Genomic DNA, 26,147 nt, shown 5'->3' on the forward strand with positions numbered 1-26,147 from the left:
TGGTCTTCACTGCATGGTAATGACCTTGGTTGGTGGCTGGCGCTGTTAATGGTTGGTGGCTGGTGCTGTTAACGGACCGAGCCGTTAACAGCGCCAGCCACCACGCAGTGAAGACCGGGTCCGAACACTGTTATTCCCATTAATAAATACCTTTTTTAACGAATTAAGCGGCTAAAATTGTCAAAATTTTGTGACTTTTCTCTCGGCGATACTTCCAGACATGTTCAGGGGCCATATTTGAGCTTTTGATGGTTCCCATCTCTTTCGTGCGTTAATCACATTACTGATCTTTGAAACCAGTGACTCTTATAAATGATAGTCTGTTCAGCGCCTTCACTGGGGTCAAAGGAGGCAAATGATTGGACGATAGCTGTTCTTTGTGCATTAAAACACGCGCATGAGCTCAGCTTCAATGTAGCATGTCGCTGTAAACAAGACCATATATGGACGAATGAGTTTATATGCGCGCACCTGTTACCTCAAAATTGATCCATTTTCAGCCCGTACGCGCAAGTACGCGAAGTTGCAATGAAAGTAACATGAAAGTAAAAAGCATGTGATACAGTGCAACGCGCAAGTGTTACACAATGTACATGTATGCTGATTTAGGGGCCACTTAATCACTATTTTCCAAAGCCAGTCTTTACACCGCCCGTTAATACATCCCCATGTGACCGGGTTTTGACCAATCAGAGACTTGAAACCGTCCAAGGTATTTATTAATATCATTTATAACACACAGTGGGTCATATTGAAAGGTCACACAGTAGGAGGGTTGATTGTGTACTGTTTGTGTAGATTCACCACATGATATTATTGCAAGATAGCATAGCTTATATATCACTCAAAACCACAGTGGATGATATTGAATGGTCAGACAGTATGAGGGTTGACAGTGTACTGTGTATATTTATTCACTACAAGGCCGACAAAGTTTATTTATCATTCAAAACCACAGTGGATGATATTTAATGGTCAGACAGTAGGAGGGTTGAATGTGTACTGTGTACACATGTAGATGCATTCACCACATGATATCATATTGTAGGCTGGCATAGTTTATCATTGATAACACACAGTGGGTCATATTGAATGATCACACAGTAGGAGGGTTGATTGTGTACTGTGTGTGTAGATTCACCACATGATATTATTGCAATAAGATAGCATAGCTTGTAATTATCACTCCAAACCACAGTGGATGATATTGAATGGTCAGACAGTATGAGGGTGGACTGTGTACTGTGTATATTTATTCACTACAAGGTCGACAAAGTTGATTTATCATTCAAGACCACAGTGCATGAATTTGAATGGTCAGACAGTAGGAGGGTTGACTGTACATGTACTGTGTAGATGCATTCACCACATGACATTGCAAGATGTCATGGTTTATCTATCACTCAAAACAACAACGGATGGTTTAATGGTCAGACAGTAGGAGGGTTGACTGTGTAAGTGCAAATTCAAAATCACAGTGATACTATTAAAAAAGGGTTGACTATGTGCATGTACTGTGTAAACCGCTCAACCTTCTCTCGCACTTGCCTGATTCAAATTGTAAGCAGTGACTTACCAAAGATGTATACCATCCGTAGGAAGGAAGCATTTGATTAAGAGACTTTGTTTCAACTCTTTAGTTAAAGGTCTGATTTAAATAATTCAATTTGCCCGGGTGTAACTCTTTCCCTGTTTCTTATTTCCGTTGAAGGGATAGTAAGCATTTCTCTACCGTGCAAACTGAGTTTCAAATTTAATCTATGGGATCAACTTATTACGGCATGTATATAAGACGAATATTTAAATTATATAAACATTTAAAACTAGTACTTTGTTCTTCATTTTTATTTTTGTTTTATTTTTAACTTACTCGTATAATATTATTATTAAACTTCAACCCAACTTTAGTTTTGGTTTCTGTATGGGTTTGTTGTTTCCTGTCTGTGTAGTTCGAACGTTTTAACGCCGACTGGAACGCTGTTAAACACTTTGTATCTGCGGTAACATTACTTGGTACTTCTATTGGCTATTATGTTTTGAAGTTGCGCCCAATGAAAGTAGATGATGGACTCGAAAGAATATCAGTGGTGATTTAGTCTATTGGTTATTACTCAAAAGAATTATTAGTATACAAAATTACTTGGAAACAAGCAATGGAAAGTTGTTGATAGTATAACAAGTTGTGAGAAACGGCTCCCTCTGAAGTAACGTAGTCTTTTAGAAAGAAGTAATTTCTCACTCAAATATTGAATTTGAGACCTCAGCCGAGGTCCCGAATTCAAGCATCTGAAAGCACGCAACTTCATGTGACAAGGGAGTTTTTTCTTTCATTATTCTCTCCCAACTACGACGACCAATATTGAGCTCTTTCACGGGTTTGTTATTTTATACATATGAGATACACCAAGCGAGAAGACTTTAACAATTACTAAAGGTGTCCATGCCTTAAAGTGCATTTGACTTAAGTTCTGGTTGCTGAGTCATCAGGGTATGGGTTCAGATCCCGGTCATGATACTAGTGTCCTATGGGCAAGACTCCTCACCCAGCCAGGGGTTATTATTATTATTATTATTATTTATTCAGCCATTTCAACAATACATGACAATACAAACAATACTTCCAGATGGGCTAGGAGAAACAAAAGCAAAATAATTACTGTGGTCCATAGACCTGCCTCCCCACATCTGGGTGTAATACAAGTAATAAAACGAGTAATAAAATATGTATAAAGCAATAGGGTAGGGGTAAATAAACCAGAGAGGGCTGAAGAGATGGTTCTTGTGATAGTTTTTACTTGGCATGCGTTATATCCTTGGCAGGACAGGCTGTATACTCACCGTGGGAGCTGAGATGGTTAATAGGGAAGTAAATAACTTGGCCCAGTGACCAGAAATGATGTGTAGCGCAGTGATCGTTCTTTGAAATTGTGCTATAGTCGATATTTCTGTTGGCATTGTAATGTTTTATGGAAGTGCCCTTTGCAAAATGGAAATGGCCTTGCCCTCTTAAAGATGATTCAAGCAGGCCTGGACGTTGTTTGTTTCTATAGAGAGCTCCATCCTCCATCCAGGCAAAGTGAATATCCCCCCTCCCCTTCAGGATTTGTAATTTTCGAACTATCCTCAGGCTTACCACCAAAATCGGTAAACCTGTTCGCTCATGAAACTTTGTAAAATTAAATGTGACTCCAACAAAGTTCGTGCAGCACCTACTATTTTGATTGGAAACGGATTTTTAGTTTTACTCATTTTCCCGGCAGCAAGCGTATGTTTGGTAAAGTGAGGTAGACCCCCATAGTGGAACAGTGGTTTATTTTGGGTACCTCTTAGTCATAGCCACCCAATATTTAAAAACCAAGAGAGCTTCGTAAATGGTTGGCCGAGATAAGAGTGTAAGCCATACGTTGGTTGGCGGATAGCAGCTTCCCCTGATGGATTAGGGTGGTGAGAGTGAATTGAACGCGTGACTATTAGAGAAGGGGGGTAAGGATGGAAATCGGAAATGTTTCAATTAAGATGAGTAAACTCGCTTGGATGACGCGATGGGTTTTGAAGTTGGCTGTGGTGGACGGACTCTGGCTAGCCTTTCAGTACGATAGTTCAGCAACAATGGGGGGACCGTGGCACAGTGTCCCTGACTTACTCTACGAGAGTTATGCCTTTGGGGAATTGGAGCATGGCGACTTCCCTATGCGGCACCACCACGACGTCAGCGCTAAGGGTAGGACCTTCCCTATACAGTCAACGGGAAATAATGGCATGGGAAAGTTGTGTCCAGCATCAAACAAAGTAGTGTGCCTGGAGTCAAGTGCTAGTCTCACACATGTGACTAACGGGGAAGACGAAATGTGTATAGGTATGGCAACTTATTCACTCTTGTTTGTAACAAATAACCTGATTTCGTGAGTAATTGCTGTGTCCGTTTTCGTCTCGATTTTAAAGTTATTGTCTGAAATTTTGGCAGCAATTTTTAAAAAGAGTTTTAATGTATCTCTGATGTGCGAGCCGCTAAAACCTAAATTTCCACCTATTCTTGCACCTCTAATTAAATTTTACACAAAATAATCCAAATCAGTTGCGTGATTTTGATGATTTTGTATAATTATTATTATCCGCAGTATAGGCCTTCAACCATTTATTAATATTTTGAATAAGCTGTTTTAGTTAAAGCAATTTTTTTTTATATTGCAACAAATGGCTTTGGTCGTCATTTTCTCTCCTGACTGAAGACAATCAGAGCATACTGATCGAAACGTCGAGTTTTACACTCAATTTCTTTTCAGAAACACCACAAATCAAACAGCCGCACAGCAGTACCACCGCGGTTTTCAAATTTTCGTTCTCCCACTTGAAATAAATAAACATGCACGCAAAATAAATAAATGTGCGCTTTAAACAAAAAACAAAGTCAAAACGTTTTTGTTAAACTGAGGGGGTAGGCCTAATACAGCACGTCTTTTATGATCACAAAAGAAAGTTTTTGAATGTATTATACCGGATTGGCAGAGAGACAGAGTACTTGTTCATGCGAAAGCGAAAGTTTAGCGAGTTTTATAAGGTCACAATTGGAAAAAACGGCACGTCACAAAAAAAAATTGCTTTCGCGTCGGGCTCAAGTCGAGTCATGGAGAAATTAAACAGTGAAAGCAGCTTTCAGAATAGTAACACTTTTTCGTTAATTTTGGTTGTAAACAAAGTTTTTCAGGCTTTCGGATACCATTTTCATTATGGTTTCCTGAAATATTTTACTGACGAAATTGTTTATACTTATTGTTAAAACTGACAATTCTGATTACTTAACATTTTGATTAGTTATGGATATCTTAAACTAGTCGGCTCTTTTTGGAGCCAACACTCTGGCAAAAGAGAACCAACACTCTGGCAAATTGGACCCACAATTTTCTTATTTATAATTATTTCTTATACTCACACCATGCAATCCTTCAAAAGCATCACTGACGTAATGGTTTCTTCGTTTTGTGTTGGTTGAGTTTACAGTTGGGGTAAAAAAGCTGTTTATCATAAAATACTGCTCACCAGTTGCAACAGTGTACTTTATGGAGTGTCGGCTGGTAGTTTTTTTTTTTTTGCTAAGCAAGATTTTCCTGTGCTAAGCAGGTGTGCTTACAGGCTTTATGTACCATTGGCCCTGATGGTACAAACGATCTCCATCAGCACCGTGACACCTTCTCACTACATTCTAAAATACTCCTCTGCTATACATGGGGGTGAATCATACACCAAAAACTTCCAAGCCTTTATAGTCCACTTACTCATCATGACTACGTAGTTCCCGCTAGCCAAATTAACTTCCATAGTGTGTAGGCATTAGGCTCTAACGAAAAAAAGGAGATAGAGCTCGACAACGGGAATGTAATGTATAAGACTTCTCGTTGATTAGACCTATAGAGATTCAGTTATTAGCCGTGGTCATCTCGTGGAATGGCACTGGAGAAAATCAGGCAGTTTCGGATCAACCAATCGGGTAATTATTTTACAAGTAGGGGCAACTGTTAGATGAGAAAAGTCATTAAACCATGGCCCGATGCCTTTTCAAAGTTCAAAGGTTACGTTGCTCGTTATAGGGTGCCGTTGATCCTTGTTCAAACTTGAGCGCATGGAATGCTCGCCTCTTTCGAAACCCGGGTTTGTTCACTTCACAACATTGGCTCCGTCCGCATTTTGTGCCATGCCGAAAGAACTGTTATTGGTGTTGGAGCCTTTGGGATAGAACCGTCGTTTCGAAAAGGGGTTAATAATTCTCCGTAAGCCTTTTCGCAAGGAGCAATGGACCGAGCGCATGCTGCCAAACGCACCAAAAAAACGTATCAAATGAAAATCATTGCATCCAATGAAAGCCTTGCTCAATCACAACGTGACAGTATTTTGGACTAAATAACTGCGATCTCATACTTGAAATCTAGTCTACAAAGCCCGCTCTATAGCAATTTAAACAAGGGTCACTTGCTTAATTCTAGCATGGTTGCGAAATTTGACCAAATGCACCTCGTGTGCAAGGACAATAATGTTTCTACTGTCCATAAAGGATGTCAGATATGATAAGATTTCACTCTAGGGACCTTGGACAATCCAACACAGTTGCTTATACTAACTTGCACAATTTCACAACCTTATGTACTTAAATAAAACAAGGGGCCCCTCCTAATATTGCTGCCGTGTGAAAATGGCTTAATGTTTGTGTTTCCTCTGCCTTAGCATGTAAACAGTACCACCTCAGGAGATCGGAACCTATTATCAGACAACCACAGCCAAGGAAAGCCCAACCCGAGTACATGAAGGTTGGTATAACCCCCCCCCCCCCTCCTTCCACTCAGACGTCACATGCATGATCTGCTTGTCTGTCATTACCATGACGTCACATGCATGATACTGCCTGTTTGTCTGTCATTACGGTACGGTGTCCCCCCCCCCTTACCATGACGTCATATGCATGTATACTGTCGGATTGTCTGTCATTACGGGTCCCCCTTCCAATGACGTCACGCGTGAATGTCTGGTTATGGCTGCCATTTTGGCGGTCAAATATCTTGTAAACATCACCACTGCTGAGAGCAGAAATTACTGCTTAATGAAAGTGGCTGCAAAGCAAAAGGCATAGAAATACCAGTCACATATTGTTCATATGGATTAGTATTTTGGCTGGTAACTTTAGTCATGTCGGCATGATTTTGCTGCGCTTAGCCAGAGTGTTTGTTCTTAAATCTGCCCTATATGACATTGGGCACTGGGTCCAATTTCAAAGAGCTGCTTATGGAGGTAGTTTCTATACCTACATGCTTATAGTATGCAGTAAATGTTTAACACTTTTCTGCTTCGATGACCATGAAACCAGTTTTAAAATGATACATGTGACATTGAATTTTGGCTGATAGTATAGTAAGCATAATTTGTTTGTGCTTAGCTAAAATTTATATTTGCTCTACACAGTGACACAGACTCTGAAATAGCTCAGCAGATCATAGTGTAGTGGCGACGTGATTTGGGGTCAATGCGCATGATTATGAACAGAAATAATGCAGATTTCATCTTCGTGTGTTTATTGCCTACAAGCAGTATATGTATTATTTATTATGCCTACTTTTCGCCGTACATTTTTTTTTAATAGCAAACACAATACAAAATACCAAAACAGTCTTACAATGGTGCAAAAGATACAATACTCGACATTTAAAATCCGGTAAAAAATACAAAATTTATAATTAAGCCATTAAACGCAATGGACACTATTGGTAATTACTCAAAATAATTATTAGCATAAAACCCCACTTGTAACGAGTAATGGGGAGCTGTTGATTGTTTAAAACATTTTGAGAAATGGCTCCCTCTGAAGTAACGTAGTTTTCGAGAAAGAAGTAATTTTCCACGAATTTGATTTCGAGACCTCAGATTTAGAATTTGAAGTCTCGAAATCAAGCATCTAAAAGCACACAACTTCGTGTGACAAGGGTGTTTTTTTCTTTCATTATTATCTTACAATTTTGACGAATTGTTTTTTGACGAGGTTTGTTATTGTATGTATATGTTGAGATACAGCAAGTGAAAAGACATGGTCTTTGACAATTACCAATAGTGTCCACTGTCTTTAAGCAGAAAATACTGCTTAGTAATGTTCATGTTTTTTTGTTTGTAAATCACATCCAGGCCACTCAGTGTGTAAAAACATACGACAGTATTTGTTATATCTTTAAAATCACTAAACAATCTTCTTACAAATCTGATTAACATTTGTTGTTTAGCTGTATACATATACGTCTTTTAAAAATAATTAGCCATTTTTTTTTTGCTGCATGATTAAAAACATCTTTACAATGAACTATGCGTCTTCTAAGACTGAGTACTATTAACTACTACACCTTTTTGCAGTATTCATATGTTTTATAAATCTACCATTCTTATTATCGACTCTTCCATCTTTCATGATACACAAAGTAATTTCCCTTTAAAAATGAAAACCCTTATTTAAGCGTATTACAATGTCAGTTAGCAACTAATTATAATTATAATAATAATGAGACTTGTAATGCGCACATATCCACCCTGCTGGGTGCTTAACTGTCTAACTACTTAGCATAACCGGCAATTTTGTTGTAATTATTACTCTGCGTATAAATAATTTGTAGTCATTTATTACCCCTGACTTCTAAAATAATTCGCCTGAGAATCAGGACAAGGTCGTTTACCCGCGTTTTTTTTTTTACAAAATAGACTGGTCCGCTGTTTCAAGGGACTTCGGCAGCAGTGACTCGTAGTAATAATGTTGTTTGACACACCTGACCCCCACTCGTGCAATTATTCATAGACTCACCTCTGAAATAGTGAAATGCAATATCTATACCGTGAAAGACTGTTGGGGGGGGGGGTAGTTAGTTTGTTCCTCAGTTGAATGGCTTGATATAAGCACTGCCAGTTGTCAGTTGGCATGGTTTTCTTATAATAACCAAAATGAACTCGCGCTAAAGAACTTAAATGAACATTACAGAATTGGCTTTCGCTCACAAAACAGTTGCTGGCAGTGTAAGCACTTTATGTAGTCCATTATAGACATAAACTGACAAACATGTCGAAGTTTGAGATCGATCAGCCATCTGGGTCACGAAAGCATAGTGAAAAACCGATTACAAATGTTTGCATTGCATCGATGCCTAAACACAAAATTAATAAAACGCTCACTGAGCGATAAACTGCAAACGCGAAATCAAATTATTTATTTCTCATCAAATGACATTTCAGACAGAAATATTTCAAGGGGTGTTTTCTACTATCATCATCATTAGACCGTGTAAGTTTTATATCTGTGATCATCACGGTTTTTGTTTCTTACCAATTCCGTATTATTCTCCTTTTTACAGCATATTTTTTACATTCAGTAAAGGTCTATCTTAGTTTGATCACCAACAAAATTATTATATTTAAAACAAATCTTGCAATTTACTATTCCACGAAAATCAAAAACCTCTCAAACATGGCAGCCATTTAGATTAAAATCGAGTGACTTAAGTAAAAATAAAATTTAAACAAAACACACACCTGAAAACTTTGGTATGTTCCCAAATATAATTGGAATTACCTTCTACAATGTATGTTTATAGGATAGTTTGCATTAAACCAGAGATACATTTCTTTTTATTTATTTTGTATTATTTAATGTCACGATTAACTTCTTCCTTTTGTACACTTATAACACATGATATCTCAGAGACAGAACATTCTACTAAATGTATAAAAGAAAGATTATTATAACTTTTAATGGTTTGATATTACCGTTTTATCTATCAAAAACATAATGAACTGACATTTCTTTACATAGGGTGTACTAACTATGCATAATATACGCTCTATACAGCAGTATGTAATGTTTTATAAATCTGCTATTCTATAGTATCGGCTCTTAATTTTTATTTTATTTTAAAAATATTTTTTACAGCATATTGTCGTGCCAGTTTTCATTTTCTTTTCACTCTAAAATTAATTTTAAAAAGATTGAAAGTCATTTTTAGACCTTTCTTTTCCAAAACTATATAATTATTATTCTAAACATTTGTGAGTGATTTCAATCTGAATTTCTGTCCATGTTGATAGTCTCTTGACAGCCAAATGGGCAATAATTTGAGACATTGGCAACAAATCCTTTCGTAAACGCATCAATAAAACGTACAATTCAATGGTATTCACATTGAGTTTCATTCTCCTTTTACAACATATTTTGTGGGTAATTTAAATATGTTTTTCCACATTAAAGTTACTTGAAAAGGGTTCACATTCTTTTTATAGGCATTTATATTTTCACAAAATCAATATTTCAAACACTTTCGATCGTTTTCAATCCGAATTTCTGTCAATGTTGATTGCTAATTGACAGTCAAAAGTATCTTTAGAGTTAGACATCCCAACCTCCCAACATGCCCCTTTTCGAATCCACGGCTTCGGCTTTGGATTCGGCTTCAGGCTCTCTCCTCTGAAGACCTGGGGCGGATTGCAATACAGCGGTCTTAGTCAGCGGCTAAAACCAGTCAGTTATAGCCGACCTTCTGCCTTAGACGGTCGCGCATTTTGTCAACGCGGGGCCAAGCTAGCCTGAGCCGAATCTGGAGCCGAAGCCGTGGATTCGAAAAGAACCCTTTAAATACCCAATCACACTGAACTCGTTCCCACTGCGTTCTGAAAATGTAGTCCTGTTGCAAGACGATAGTAATGTGCGCGACATGGAGAGAGCGAACGGGGGATCGCAATAGTCAAGTGATGTGTATAAAAACATCTTGCATCACGACTACATTTTTTCAGAAAGTGCTGGGGTATAAAATATAGAAAATACTTACGACAAATGGGTGTATTCTGAGACCAACAACTGAGCATTGCCACAAGGCCTGTCAGTCTTCTGTTCACAGTCCATGCCTCGTTTGAATGACTCTATGGCTTGTCGGTGTTCACCTTTGACGCAGAGACACATCCCCTTGACTTTATGACAGTTGGGGTTGTCTGCCCCATCCTGACACGCCTCCACCTTAGAGCACGTTTCCAGAGCTTTTTCGTTGTACTCTATAAGTGATGCACGGCTGGTGGATGTCTTAGCGAGTAGATAGTAGACTTCAGCAAGGTTGATAAAATCCCAAGGTGAAACATGTTCTTTCAAGATGAACTCTAAGTCATCTTTAGCCTTAAGGAGATGATCACGGTTAGGGGGTGGTCCTCGTCGGTGTCTTTCAGCGGTCTTCTGTTCATATTTGAATTGCTTCAGCAACATATCAGCCCTGGTGGAGTAAGCATGGAAGTTGTGCTTGGATCCATCTAGATCGATAGATTTATTTAAGTAATCTATCGCCCCATTGAAATCGTGGTCACGGTAACTGAAACTAGCAAGGCGGGTATATATACTGGCTCTTGATGGGTAGTCCACTGCAAGTTCTAATGCTTTTTCAAAACACCTTTTTGGATCTTGAATGAACTGAACTAGATCTTGAGGCACTTGGCCTACACGAATCTTACGACGAGTTGCCTCTGCTGATACAAGCCCAATGCGACAGTAGGCTTCGCTTTTCATATCACTATCTGCTGATGCGCTGTTGATTACGGCGTGATTATTTCTGACTGTGATTTGCAAATTCTCTTTTGCGCCCACTTGTTTTGTACTTCGTGACTTCAGTATCTTCATGCTTGCCAGTCCAATGCCCAAATGCCAGTCATCTTTTTCTTTATCATCTACCAGGTTGCCAGCCAAGTCCATCGCCATGTTGTAGAGCTTTATGGCCGTGCTGTATCGTTCGTGCGTCACTGTCTCGTGATAGTTTTCGTAAATGAACGCGAAGGCCTGCTCAGCATATCGTCTTCCTTGCTTCTTTTTCTCCGTTTCTGAAGAGACATCAGGGCCAAGGTTGCTTGCTGCAATCCCTGCACCAGACGTAACATACTCCTCAGCAGACATAGCCGGTATGTCAACGTAGTCAATGTTGGCCTTTGCGTTCAGATTGCCCGGGTCTTCATTCAGAATCTTCCTGAAGTAACTTTTCGCTTCTTCTACTCTATTTCCTCCTCTGAAGGCGAGGACACCGAGAAGATTTCGAATTGCATGGCGTTCGGGACGATTTGTTTTGTAGTCCAAGAAACGCTTTAAAGTGTCTGCTTTGTAATCTGTTGTTATTGGGTCTAACGGTTGACCTTCAGTATTGATAACCAATGGCAATTTGAAATGGCCGTCTGGAAAATCAGCTGCAGCCATGTCGATTGGTAGAACTGACCTGCATTGGGAAAATAATGTTAACAATAACTATTATTGAAACCTTGTTTTTGGTTTGTGGTAACACCATGTGTGTATCTACAGGTAGATTTTGTTCTTTTGAGAATTGTCTTGCTTTATGTTTTACTACCGAGTATAGATTTCCGGCGCTCGGGAGACTTCTCCAGTTCTGAAAAGAACCGTCTTGCTTTCTAACTACAAGGGACCAATTTCAGAAAAGTATCGCTTAACAGAAAAGTATCAATCTGTTTAGCCGGTGCCCCGATCATTCTTTGCTTAGCAAAGAAATTTCTCTAGTAATATTACTGCTATTTGAATTTGGGCCCCGGGCGGAATGTTCAGAAGTCTTTTGCTTAGTGGATCTCCAGGGGACTTGTAACTTTACTACGGACTGGTTCTTAATTGGTTTCAACGTTTTGACGAGCTTGCTTTTAAACAATTTGAAAAACTGGAAAAACTATTCAATATGTAATTGACCGGGAAGTAGATTGCTTATTATACCCCCATCACACCGAACTCGTTCTCACTACGTTTTGAACAATGTAGTCTCGGTACAAGCAGCGTTATTCAAATACATGTATCACTCGACTATTGCGATCCCTTGCTCGCTGTAGACAATATGTGTTTTTCTGCGTTGTTGATTGGCTGACCATGCATGAAGTCATGCATTGTGACAATTATTTCTCACAGCTACATGGGTTTTTCCCAAATCTGTGCTCAAGATTGTGAAATAGCAGCATTTTCGAAAATGTATATCGACCCCATTCAGGCTTACATTTCTATAGCCGCTTTAATACTGCGATGTAGCGTGAGTAATAATGTGATGTTTGGTAGACTTGTCCCAAGGACAAAGACAGGCACGTGTTTTACAGACCAAATGATTTCATTGGATAAACGTGCTGTGACGTATGCTTTCCATATCTGGATTATGATTGGTCCGGTCTTCGTCTGCATGCATTAGTACGTGTGCATTGTGTTGTGTACATCGTTTTAGTGTTGTATTATCACTAAATGTAATACAATAATGGAGGTATAATGTATGTGTATATGTGCGTGTGAATTGAGTGAGAATCTCCGCGTCAAATAAACGCGAGGTCAAAGGTAAATTGTATGAATCCGGACTTCTGGTAAGGCTGGTATCTGGCGTAACTCATACGCGCTCGAAGTTTGACGTCAAACGTTCAGGCCTGGTTGTTATGCTGATCGTTGTTAGCTGGAATTTCATGTCATATACATTGCTTGTGATTGTATTTAGCTTAGCATAACAATTGAATGAAATCTTGGCCGTTAATCAAGTTTTACAAAGCAAGGATTATTTTTAGCTTATAGTTAAGCAGCTATGAAATCGGGCCTTAATGGCTATAGGCCTACTGCAAAAAATTGTGTGTTAAAATTTACAACTTGGGTGTACCGAAGAGAGATTCATATTGCTTTTCATTTCATTTCAGAAACGTTTAAGCACTTTAAAAAGCAAAACAATATTGTTACAAGAAAACTACTCGGTGGAGGCATACACATAAGAAGCCGAAGCTTATAGACGGAATTTCTTTTAAAACACAACCAAAAATTTAATCATATAAACATTACTAAAAAGGAAATGAAACATTTAAAAGACAAAACACAACAAAACAAACCAATGAAACAGAACCAGACAAACGGAGTGGACATAATCTTGATAGACATTAGATGTAAAAAGACACCGGTAAAGACATTGGAAGACCAGTCTGCTCACTTGGTGTATCTCAACATATGCATAAAATAACAAACCTGTGAAAATTTGAGCTCAATCGGTCGTCGAAGTTGCGAGATATTAATGAAAGAAAAACACCCTTGTCACGCGAAGTTCTTTCTCGAAAACTAAGTTACTTCATCAGAGGGAGCCGTTTCTCACACTGTTTATACACTCAACCTCTCCCCATTACTTGTTACCAAGAAAGGTTTTATGCTAATAAATATTTTGAGTAATTACCAACAGTGTCCACTACCTTTAAAACAAGGGGTAATGCAAGCAAAATAAAGCACAAAAGTGAACGATATATTGGGAAAGATGGTTCTTGAAAGTGGTTTTAAATCGGCCAACTGACGGTTTCACAGACTGACTGAGTCCATTCCAATAGATGAGGTCCATGAAAACGAAGATAATTAATATCTTCAACACCAATGTATATCTCTCAAACAACTCGAAAGTGATTATACAGTAGATGGTTCAATGGATGGTATCGCAGTTTAGATTTGCATTATCATAATTTACCATTCGCATGTATGAAATTATTTTTTACATATATAAAAAAAAGTAGTTTCTACAAGACTCTACCACCAGAAAGCTTGTGTTTTTGTAGTTCAACAACATTTGGATGGGTCGCACACTCCAAGACATTCGACAAAAGGGTTAGTACTTACACAGATCCTCGAAGATATCCGCACAAGATGACAGGAACACAAAATGTTAGGTGTTTAGACGAAAGCCACCAGCAAAAAGTGATTACATGAGCCGCACCTTTTTTGTATGACGTTGTATGACATAATGTGATTGTGTGCGTTGGAAGAATCCATAGTCAAAGCCATAACATGAAACTTGTTTATAACCGTGTCACTCAAAACTGTGCGTTGTTGGCTTAGTTACATATTGCTCACCAGGGGTTTTTCCATGTTCTTTGTTCAAGATTGTAAAACAAGGAAATTTGGCATTTTCCGATAGCCTTTCGCTTTGGATTCGGCTCCAGACAAGCTTGGCCCCGCGGATGTTTTGACAATATTGCACGTGATTTGCGTATACGCGCTCAGGGCTTCAGACCTTCGGGAGAGAGGACGGAGCCTGAAGCCGAATCCAAAGCCGAAGCCGTGGTTTCGAAAAGGGCCTGTGTTAGGTCACAATGAACTTGAATAATCGCCTGAAATCGAATGATTTCTCACGTGACAGATTTCTAAAGATTGTTTACCATTTGGATCTGTATAGCCCCTGGCTCTATAACATTGGCAAGAGTATTCACATCACACATAACTTTAGGTATACAGTTTGCTGTGGTTGGAAAATCCCTATGAAAACTTTGCATGCAAATGCTAAAAATTTTTTTTTATATAGATATGAGTATACAAATTCGATTTGATCTCGCGAGTCAAAGTTCAATGTTTGAAAACAGTGAAAACATTGGAATTGTACACCTTTTTGCCCTCGTGTCTGCATTGAACGATTGAGCTTAAACTTTCACGGTGTCATTTCGTGTATATGTTGGGTAACATCACTGGTGAAGACCAGTCTTCTTTGGTGTATATCAACATTAATGCATAAAATAACAAACCAGTGAACATTTGAACTCAATTTGTTGTCAAGGTGTGAGAGAATTATGGACGAAAAAACACACTTGTCGCACAGGAAATTCGAGACCTCGGCTGAGGTCTCGAATTCAATTCAATTAGTGAGGAATTACCTCTTTCAGAGGCACTGTTTCTCACAATGTATTATACCATCAAAAGCTCTCCATTCCTCGTTACCAAGTAGTTTTTTTTTATGCTAACAACTATTTTGAGTAATTACCAATAGCGTCCAGTGCCTTAAAGCAGAAAAAGTTACTCGCCCATTTCATGCTAGGCAAAATTTTGCAGGATACCAGTCACATATTGTACGTCTTATGGTATTTTGCTGGTTAGAATAATTTCAGTCACCCACATCGTTTGTAAACTAATAACTTTGATTTGCTATAATTTTCCCGCATTCTGGACACTTGCTCCTTTTCCTGCTTTGAATGGATATGGTTTTGTTTGTACTTGTTTATGCCCGGATGAAGAAGATCCAGTACCTACTAATATTTATATTATATAAATTACAAACTATTATTTGCCTCAGCTCATGTTTTCACGGTTTGGATTGTGTGTTTTTTGTACAGTTGACGCTGGACTGGTCGACCGATCTATTCGGATGTATGGAAGATGAACATACTTGTGAGTAGTTCAAATTATTGAGGATATACGCCACACAGTGGCAATGCCATGGTCGCGTAACATATCAGTTACCAACCCTTAACCCCAACCCAACCCAATCGCCACCCTCCTATAAACATCTGTGGATTATTTCTCTCACGAAACACTTTACTTATGCTAGGTGTCAGTCGGACTGAAGGAATATGCGGTGATGAATGGGGCTTTTTCATTTTTTGTTACAAGGAGAAACAAGTCGAAGACTTACTTTTTAGTGACTGCTCTATAGTATGTGCCAAAAACCAACTGATGATATTACGGTCGGGGTTAAGGTTCAGCAGGATGTCGAAACTATAGGGGCCTATACGGTAATCGAAACGATGCGTTTAGAAAGTCTCATTTCAAAGCTATTAGGCCGACTGCATGTAAATATATTTTAATTGCGACAACCAAATAATGATCTGATTAAAAACACACTTTGCTGCTCAACTATTCGTTCTCTAAACTCATGTGTTTGATTTGTTCTTGTGTTTTGGCTGATGATTATTACAGGTTTATTGGGAGCGTTTTGTGGTCCATGCTTAGCGTGTTCTCTTGCCCGGCAGCTTGGGGAATCGTGGCTGGTCGTTGCGTGTGTGCCCGGTGGCGTCACAGCGTTACGAACTAAACTCAGGATGCAACAGAACGTCGAGGTGCGAATCTCATTCTTTCCCCAATATCTTAATTGCATGAACCTGCTTTAATAAAGTTGCATGCAAACAAAAAAAGGGGGAGTGCTCGTACTTGTTTGCTTGTCTGTTGCTTACTTGGTATATTTTAATTCATTGAAACAAAAATAAAAATTACGAAAAGGGTCTTTAATCGATCAAGCTTATAAATCAAATAAATCACCAACAGCTGCCTTTAAGAATGATCCAAACTTGGTTGATTATATTTGGGATAATATTGATGTAGTGTAAAATTGATTTTGTCTATGTAGGGCTTACTGAGTGAAAGTCCATTATTTGATTGTGATTTGTTATCTCTTTAATTTAAGGGTTCTGTTTGTGATGACTGTCTGAAATTAACTTGCTGTTGCCCTCTGGCCCTTTGCCAGATGGCTCGTGAGTTGGATAATGCAGAGATAGGCCGTGTGGGGTGACAAGAACCAGGCTACCACTTCATGATGCCATCATCCCAAAATAAATCCTAAGGTCGACAGACAGGTGCCCAATGTCATAGAGCTGCTTAGGCAAAAAAATATTGCTTAGTGATTGTCTGCTAAGCAGAAATAAGCAGGATACCAGTCACAAATTGTGCTTGTGACATATAGTAGTTTGGCTGCAGCCGATTTCACAAAATGCTAAGATTAATCCTATCTCGAGTTAGGACGAGTTACCTGTCCTAACTTAGGATGGGTTCAATGCGCCCTCACGTCTTTGGATATGGAATTTAACTCGTTCCAAGTCCTAAGATTAATCCCGAGTTAGAAAGAGTTTGTAGAAATAGACAACTGGTAACCCTATTCCAGTAAGCCTGATTTTTTTATGCTTGGCTACTTTTTGTGATTAAGCTAAGGAGCTCTATGAAATTGGCTCCAGAATTGTACATAAATATTTGGAAACAGCAACAACTTTGTACATTTTGTACAGATGCCAGACTTAACTTTAATATGACTTAATGAAGACATCCTCGTATTCAACACTGTGGAAAATAATGTATGCCTTAACTTTGTTTTTAATACATGTTTAAAAGTTGTCAATACATGTCAACGGGTCTTCACTTTTTTATTAAAATAATTTGTTAACAAATTTAGGGAGTTGCTTTTAAAGATTTTATCTTTAAAAAAAGAATATGCATGTTGCCCATTAAATTTAACCAAATGTCTGGCACAAAGCCTTCTTTGGTCACAAAGAGAATGCTCAATTAAAAATTCCTCTGACTACATCTAGTGTTGCTATCACATACTTAATTGAGATTTCTGTAGGTGTGTTTATCTTCTCTTTATGCAACTAATATAAGAAAGTTTGCCCGTTTTCAACATGTGCGTTGTCTAATTGTAAAACTAAACTTCTTTCAGATACCATTTCCCATGGAAAAACTCCCCCAACCCAACTCCAAACATATCCTCTCATACCCTAGCCTTTTGTCAAGGCCTTCGTAGCTCGGAAAGCTTTGTAATACCACTATCCCCAGTGACTGGAAGGGGAGAGTGGCGGCAGTTGCTACTTGACTCGAGTGTAAGGTCTCCTCTCCAGTCGCTTGGGATCACTGCTCTCAAAGCTGTTCAAGCCAAGAGAGCCTTGACAAAAGGCTACTTCGTCGTGTGCCCGGCAAAAGGGCGTAAGGCCTTACGCCCTTTTGCCGGGAACATAAAGTAGTTCGTCCCAGTAACAAAAGGACGTAAGCAACAAAATGGCTCCTGACATGAAAAATATGTCATTTTTGTTTGTTCTTTTGCTAGAATTACCCTGAAGACATGTTTCCCCATTCCCCATGCAGAATTTAACCTTTCTAGAATGACTTTTGCATGGCAACAAATTTACCAAACTTTCCCGCTCATAATTCTTGAAACACAAATTTTAACATAAATTGCTTACGTCCTTCTGCCGGGAACTTTCCCTTACGTCCTTTTGCCGGGCACACGACGACTTATTCCCCAGTGCATCTCACTTTCCATAAAACTGGAACTTTTCGATGTAAATAAAAGCTGTTTATAGACTGTAAATATACAATTAATAAATACAAAACAAATCTTAAAATGACATATAGTAAAACCTGAGGTAATAAAAACTAAACAGGAAAATTTCCTAAAGTCTTGTTATTCAAAACAATGCGCAGTAGATTGTGTAATAATGTAGATGTATCAGGCCTCAAAATAGCAAATAGTGCATTAACCCTTAGGTGCACAGATTTATTGTTAAAAGACAAAAAAAGAACATGTTCAATCGTGTTTTTCTCATAATTGTTCAATGGCACCCCCTGTTGAACATCACACCAACGAAAGCTCAACATTCGCTCGAAACAATCGAATGAAGGCGGTATATTTAGGGGTTGTAGTTTTAAGTTTTGACTTTTTATAAAAGTCCAATTTGGCGTGTTTTTGGTGGTCGTTACCAACCGCCTTGTGGACGAACGGGTTAAGCGCTTATTCAACCCTACTAACAATTCAATACATAAACCCATGATCATATTGAAGGTAGGTTGAGTAGTCTAAGAACATCTGAGCTAATCTGTAAATTTTCTATAAAACAACAAAAATGTGAAAATGGTCCTCAATGATTTTGTCTGTATAAAGTAATCATAAATAAAAAGTTCACTACTATGCAGCTAATGTCTGTTTCATTTTAATAATATAGACGAAGAATTTCTCTTCCATAAACACTGCTGAACATAATAAGCAAAGTAAAAGGCAGTTCTTGCAAACTGATGAGTGATTTAACAATGTTAATCCATTGTAACTGTGAAACACACACTTTCAAAACTCAATTATGAAATACATGTATGTTTCTCTAATATTGAGTGGTCAGATACAAAAGGAGCGTTGACTGTGTATTGTGAACATGCATGCACCACATGATATCAAAAGGATTGCATGCTGGCCTAGTTTTCAAAACCACAGTGGATGGTATTGAATGGTCAGACAGTAGGAGGGTTGACTGTGTACTGTGTTGATGGAGTCACCACATGATATTATTATAACAGGCTGGCATAGTTTATCACTTAAAAACTATAGCAGATTGGTATTGAGCGATCAGACAGTACGGTCAATCAATTTAATAATAACCTTAAAATACCCAATGTCTCTGTGAAACTTTTCATCAGCCATCCTGAAGCAGTAAGTTTGTTGCCATGGATACATTGTTGTGTGTTGCTAGGAGAGCCTGCACCACAGCACCTCGATTGAATCCCATGTCCGTTAATTGTTGAACCTGGAAGTAGTTCAAAATAAAAATATATAAATGAAGATGTACACAATAAAAGTAATATCTAACCCAGAACAGACTGGACAACGGCCTTAAAACCGACATGATGGCCTAAACATTTCATTTCAAAAGTTTTTTTAAAAATAACCCCTAAAGGAATACACAATCTGAGAAGCGTTATCTCAGATCACATTACTTCGTAGTGAAATGTTTCTCAAAATGCTTTGTACCACCAAGCACTGCTGTAGGCTTCTAGTCATAGGTTTGTATTGCCATTATTTTTAAGAGTGGCTACTAAACGTAAACCTTCCCTTTAAAGGATTGGTAGAGCTGACAACATAGTCGCAGACAGTGTTCATGTTTTGTGGGATCAACTTTTAAACTTAACGTAACTAAATTGCATTTATAAAGCACTTTAACACTTTTATCAAGTGCTTTAACACTGCGATCAACCATATACATGTGGCACACCTGTGCAATTTGGGCTTAATCTTAATTCAGAGGTAAGGTCAGTCGTTTCGTAACAAAAACTTTAAAACTTCCCAATCCCAAATGCAGTGGGCCCCTTCATGGCAATGTGCCCCCCTCCCCATCAAACACAAGAAGTTCTCTGTGTGCTTGCCAAACTCACGGTACTTACGTGTTCCTCTGGTATTGAGTTTGTATCTCGGCTTGTGCTTGGCTGGTTAGGGGACGCCTGGCCGTTAGAGGGCGCTGTTCCAGGCAATGTGTCTGGAGTGTCTCCTTTAGCAAAGTAAAGTATTTCAAATTTTTACTGGAAATGTTAGAGCCCATTTTTTTGGAAGTTGTGGCGTGGCATGTCATGGTCAAATGGTCAAGCACACTTGACCCAAGCATTCATATTTCTGATTAGTAGAGTGTCGGGTTCGAGTCCTGGTCTTGACACTTGTAAGCCAAGGCACTTGACCATGGTCAAGTGTACTAGACTCGAGCTCTGGTGTTTCTGATCAGCAGAGTATGAGTTCAAGTCCCAGTCTCGACACATGTGTTAATTAGCACGACACTTAACCATTATTGATTCGTCTTTCGAATGAGACATAAAGCTAAAGGGCCTGTACTGTATGTTGTTTAATGCACCTATACGAACCCAGTTACATTGTACACTTTATCGCTAAGAGGAGGGGTCTGCCCAAGTGTTTCTGGCAGTAGTGGCTGCTGAGTGCAGTGCAGCACCTTGTAAACCTTTAATTTGTAACAACTTCAAAACCGGTCGTAAAATGTGTTTCTCCTTTCTCAAGTGCCTTGAGCATCTTATCTTTTTGGTGGATAAGTGCGCTGTAAGACTCCAATATCTTCATTAATACCAAATTCGTAATACTGGTTAATGTTCTGTATTTGAACCTACCAGTGTTACTAGCGGGGTTGCGGCGTTGTCTGAACATTGATGCTAAGCTGCCTGATGACCTCGCTGCAAGAGGAGCACTCTGTAGATCAAACGATAGAGTGAAGAAACAATAATGTTAACTGATTGAAATAAGTCTAGAGCATCAAATACAAGTTCTGAGTAATTATACTCCAACCATGCAAAGTTTGGAATCCTACTCAACTTACAATGGTCGGCCGTTGTCTGAATGCTTCTCCTCTCTGCCTTGCCTGCTGCCTGTACTGCCTGGCCTGGGCAAACATCATCTGCTGTTCAATTAGATCCATTCTCTGTTGCCTCTGTAGCTCTAATGTTGCACCCATTGGTAGAGTGACATCCCCTGGAGGTTTGGACCTCAGGATGGGGCCTAGGACAGTAGCTGCCAGGCGGCTTAAGGGGTTAGGAATCCGAAGCCAGGATTGAAGACGGAGGAAGTTGGAACGATACAGGAGGCCCGATAAGAGGCCACATCCAACAACGAGAATGGATTGGGTCGACTGGGCCAATATCTGGTTTGACAACATAGGGGATATGAGAGATACATGGAATGACAAACAAGTCTCTTGGGTTGCTAGATAAAATACAAGAAACGTTTCACTGTGCTTTTGTTGGTAAACAAATAAACTTGTGCCATGACACGGCCTAGCAGTTAAGAGCACCGGATTCAAGCTCTGGTGTTTCTGATCAGCAGAATGTGGGTTTGAGCCCCGGTCGTGACACTTGTGTCCTGAAGCAAGACACTTAACCATGATTGCTTCGTAAAGTGGGGGAGGTAGTGCTTTCTGCTCTACCAACCAGGCTTCTGATGGATGATACCCGAGCCTACATACATATATGGACTGTAAAGGGGGTAACCCTGTTTTATCACCAGGAGTAGGTGGCAATGGCCCCTGGAAAATTGGTTGATTAAAAACTACACCTTGAGTGGCCTTCAGGCCTTGTGTGTCTGGCGACTCAAATAAAAAATGTTGTATAATATTATGCTATAAAAAGGTACTTACTTGTAATCCAACAATGTAGACGAACCATTTGCCACTTAGTACGTGGCTAGCAATATTTTGTACAGTAAGGTAGGGCAGGTCAAAGAAGAATGGTACAAACATTGACACAACAACACCAGTCCTGAAAACATCAAACAGAAAAGAGGCAAATTTATGTAAAACTACTGTTAAAGGAAACCTATAACTTTGGTTTTTGGAGCCGTTTAATTGTTTTAAAACTGTGTTGTAGATTTATACAATGAAACTATCCTGTGAAAATATCTTTTACAAAGGATGGTAGTAATTTTCAAATATCGCCGAAGAAGCCGAGCAGTTATCTGTCCAGACAGGAAGAATAATTGGTAATTGGAAAAGAGAGTCTGAGAAACATTTCTGACAGTAGCGTTTCTCAGATTCAAAGTTTGTGGGTTAAAAACTGAAATCTTTTCCATAACCAGTTGCTCGGAAGTGAAACGATTCTAAAAAATATGGCATGTATCTATTGAAAGCTGCTGTACTTTCTAACCTTGTAAGTTTGTATTGCCATTATTTTAAGAGTGACTACCAAACCTTGTATACCTTCCCATTAATACAGGACACTGCTAAAAGGGGGCGCGTCAAAGCGACGTCACTTTGTAGTTTATTCCAGTACTTGTATCCAATGCGCTCCTTAAAATTTAAAGACTTTTAAATCCAGTACATTACAGCTGACCATGGAAATTTTACAAAAGCAGCTAAAAGTATTTTTTTTTCCAACAGTTTTTTAAACCTTTAAAACACTCACGGTCCTGGGGTCCAGTGGATTGGTATGCTCCCTTGTTGATAGTTCTGCACAGCGAAGAGTGCAGCGACCTCTAAACATGTCGTCAAAACACCATTGGCAAGCAAATACGACTGAAAATTAAAAAACAAAATTTTACATTAAAAAGTAACTCAACATTTGTTCCCCTTTCTTATGTAGAATGTTTTGAAGAAAAAAAAAGGTTTACAACTCTTAACCACTGTGGAAGACAAGGGAATAATTATGAAGTTCAAGTGGTAGGTACATGCTGCCTTGACCCTCCTACTCTTGTTACATTTTCCCTACTACTTGAAACCATACAGTTGAAAGGGCTACATAGAACTAACAGTTTATATGTGTGTGTATCAAATTGTAAGCTGGCATTATGTATCTGTCATTCCAAACAGTGGACATTGAATAGTCAAATTGTGGCAGGGTTGACTGTGTATTGTGTAGATGCATTTACTGCACAATTTCTTTCATTTCAATACATTTATTTCAATGTTGCCATAAAGTTACATTTGTGCACATCATTAAAGTTAATATACATGGTAATGAATAAATAATGGCAAACCATAGATGCAGTAAAGACAATAACAAGTTACAACGAAGTTGAGTAAATAATGACAAACAGGACAATATCAATAAATAGGCTGGCATAGTCACTTAGAACCAGAGTGGATGATATTGAATGGTCAGACAGTAGGAGGGTTGACTTACTGTACAGATCTGTACAGTATGCATCCACTGCATATCATATTGCAGGCTGCTATAGTTCATCTTTCATTCAAAACCACAGTGAAAGATACTGAATGGTCAGACAGTAGGAGTGTTTAAACAGACCAAACCATTCAGCTTCTTCCTTAAATGCACTGACCAATCACCACTGCAGACACAAACCCCAATACCCCACCAAAATCTGAACACCTTCAAATCCCATAAGAAAATGAAAGCGCGCTCTGGCTACTTGGTTGATGCTACAACCACTACCATTGGTTGAAAGTTGCTATGATGGGAGGGGCTTAGAGTATTGGTACCAACTCACTGCAAACTTTGTTGATCCGTAGCGTTTTTCAAATACTCGGAAGTTGTACATCAGCAGCAAACCAAGAAGAAGATTCCTCGTGTCCAAGAATACCATCTTGCTGGTTACAAGACGCCATATCTAAAAGCAGCAAAAATATAAAATTATGACATAGTTTATAATCAGTATGCACAAAATTATCACCTGAAATTATAAAACTATGGGCCATGTCACAACAGGCAAGTTAAAGGTAACCAGTTCCAGGCCATCTCAAAGAAGAAAAGTCATTCACATTTGAGTGCTCACTTTTTCTCAATGGGGTCATAAGACATTGTTTGAAAAATTACTCGAGTGCTACCGAGGTGGTCCTGCAGTGTTCCTTGACCTATGGTCTTTCTGAATCTTACTGTGTGGGACGTTCGGATTCTGGGATTCAGGCTTATGAACACAATGAAAGTGGATGTCTTGTTTTTGAAAGGGCAGTGGCTTTTTCTGCTTGATCAAGGGCACCCCATGAGGAAATTGTAAGTTTTTGACTGGATCATTTCAAGGGCACCAAGGCAGTGTCCATGGGGGCATGGAGGTAATCGGCTTTGTTGCCTCCGTGAAGTATCAGGCCTGCACAATGGCTATGACTGGGTTGCTTAAAAGGCTTAGTGTCATTGTAGCCGACAGCCTTAACCACACGAACGTGTTTGTTTGTTTGTTTGTTTGAATGATCTTCCCATCGAGGGAACTCGGCAACCCAAAAGGAGATGTAAACACCAAGCTGGCAACAGCCAATCTCTCTCATACCAACATTGGTTGAAGGTCTATGATTATAAGTTACACAAATCAAGAAATTGTGATTAATTAAGTAACTAGACGACAATATTTATTCTAGTCATTGTGAAAACAGTGGTTAGCTGAGGGGATTCGAACCCACAACCTTCCTTTTGATTGCAAGTCCTGCAGTCTAACCACTTGACCACGGTAACCAACTTGGCCCAGACACCCCCCCCCCCTGACTTACTTCTAGCTTCTCCGTCAATGATTCCGTTGTATAAGCAAAGAACTGCTGGTAGCTTGGCCCAGACCCCCTACCCCTCCCCCTTCTCTGACTTACCTCTAGCTTCTCCATCAATGATTCCGTTGTATAAGCAAAGAACTGCTAGTATTAAAGCTTGGCCCAGACCCCCTACCCCTCCCCCTTCTCTGACTTACCTCTAGCTTCTCCATCAATGATTCCGTTGTATAAGCAAAGAACTGCTAGTATTAAAGCTTGGCCCAGACCCCCTACCCCTCCCCCTTCTCTGACTTACCTCTAGCTTCTCCATCAATGATTCCGTTGTATAAGCAAAGAACTGCTGGTAGCTTGGACCAAGGATAAACAGAAGGACTGATAGACAACCCACACAGGAAAGAAACCCCTTGCTGACTGGAGTTTTATCTGAGATCAAAAACAGATTATCAGCTGATTAGTCAAGTTCAAGTAAAAGTTTAGCATACTATTACTACCGCACCACAAGCTTATTAAAAACATACCTGGTAATAAAAACTTACTTGGTTTAGTACAGCAGGATAATAGTTATAAAAAAAAAACGTTATTAATTTCAAGCAATTTGAAAATCATTTTAATTTGATTTGAAGAAATATCAGTGGTTATCCCTCAAAAGTTGAATCTGAGAAGCATTATTGAAACGATACAGTAGTGTCTGTCAATCATATTGTGTATTCCAATTACACAGATTATTCCGGCATAACTACTAACGTTTATTGCGAATAGCAAAATATCATAATCAAGAGGGGGGGGGGGCTGTTGTGTTGAATTGAACCCACACAGAGATGTAGGACATGCGTGCACACGCCATGGGTCGTCAAATGCCCCCTCTGCCGACCCACAAAGCATTTTGCCGTTCTGAATCGCGAAATCGCAGATCAGATTCTTCATTTTTGGAACCTGCTGTGAATTTGTGATACTAATTATGGTTAATAATATAATTCCATAAAATGAATGGAGTGGAGAAGTTAATTTGTGCACACTGTGTCACTTGTGTCCGGTGCTGTGCTGGGTGCCTGTGTGTGTAGTGTTTTTTATGTGTATTAATTATGTGAACCAACTCGACTCACTCCCACTTCCCATTCAATTGTACACAATCGCAGTCCCATTTACTAATCAATCCACACACAACAGTTTTCGTGGCGAGAAAATACTCACAAAATCCAAAGTTACTGTACTGCGACCACATCTTCGATTCCCCACATCCAATGTCACTTTTTATTCCAGAAATCTAACAAATGTTGTAGTTTTTCTTTCATAAAATTAAAGCGATCACAACCTTTTGATCACCGGCGATGCTCCCGATCGCAGTTTTTCCCCTTTTCTGAGAAAAGCCAGGTCCTTCAATTGCCTAGCTCATTTCTCTT

The 26,147-nt window shown here is 39.1% G+C and overlaps 3 protein-coding genes across 4 annotated transcripts; 1 reads left to right on the forward strand and 2 right to left on the reverse strand.

The window, feature by feature from the left end:
• The first annotated feature begins 3,463 nt into the window (after positions 1-3,463).
• On the forward strand, positions 3,464-18,021 carry LOC117290751 (PLAC8-like protein 1). Its single transcript, XM_033772299.1, has 5 exons — positions 3,464-3,856; positions 6,217-6,299; positions 15,637-15,691; positions 16,220-16,359; positions 16,704-18,021. The coding sequence occupies exons 1-5, from the start codon at positions 3,490-3,492 to the stop codon at positions 16,806-16,808; spliced, it is 750 nt and encodes a 249-aa protein (XP_033628190.1). The 5' UTR covers positions 3,464-3,489; the 3' UTR covers positions 16,809-18,021.
• LOC117290740 (tetratricopeptide repeat protein 22-like) lies at positions 8,772-14,323 on the reverse strand. The gene is made up of 2 exons (XM_033772290.1): positions 14,153-14,323; positions 8,772-11,753 (listed from the first exon to the last, which is right to left on the reverse strand). Exon 2 carries the CDS (start codon positions 11,732-11,734, stop codon positions 10,334-10,336), a length of 1,401 nt encoding a protein of 466 aa, XP_033628181.1. The 5' UTR covers positions 11,735-11,753; positions 14,153-14,323; the 3' UTR covers positions 8,772-10,333.
• Positions 18,022-18,226: 205 nt separating the features above from the next.
• On the reverse strand, positions 18,227-26,092 carry LOC117300872 (ubiquitin-associated domain-containing protein 2-like). 2 transcript variants are annotated; one of them, XM_033784729.1, is made up of 9 exons: positions 25,939-26,092; positions 25,043-25,170; positions 23,763-23,882; positions 22,721-22,830; positions 21,958-22,078; positions 21,145-21,465; positions 20,939-21,017; positions 20,213-20,316; positions 18,227-19,578 (listed from the first exon to the last, which is right to left on the reverse strand). In XM_033784729.1, exons 1-9 carry the CDS (start codon positions 25,967-25,969, stop codon positions 19,468-19,470), a joined length of 1,125 nt encoding a protein of 374 aa, XP_033640620.1. In that variant the 5' UTR covers positions 25,970-26,092; the 3' UTR covers positions 18,227-19,467. The 2 variants fall into 2 exon arrangements, with proteins under 2 accessions (XP_033640620.1, XP_033640627.1); XM_033784736.1 differs by lacking the exons at positions 25,043-25,170; positions 25,939-26,092 and adding an exon at positions 24,847-24,886.
• Between the last annotated feature and the right edge of the window lie 55 nt (positions 26,093-26,147).

The sequence above is a fragment of the Asterias rubens genome, chromosome 1 (assembly GCF_902459465.1).
Source record: "Asterias rubens chromosome 1, eAstRub1.3, whole genome shotgun sequence".
Taxonomy (NCBI): Eukaryota; Metazoa; Echinodermata; class Asteroidea; order Forcipulatida; family Asteriidae; genus Asterias; species Asterias rubens.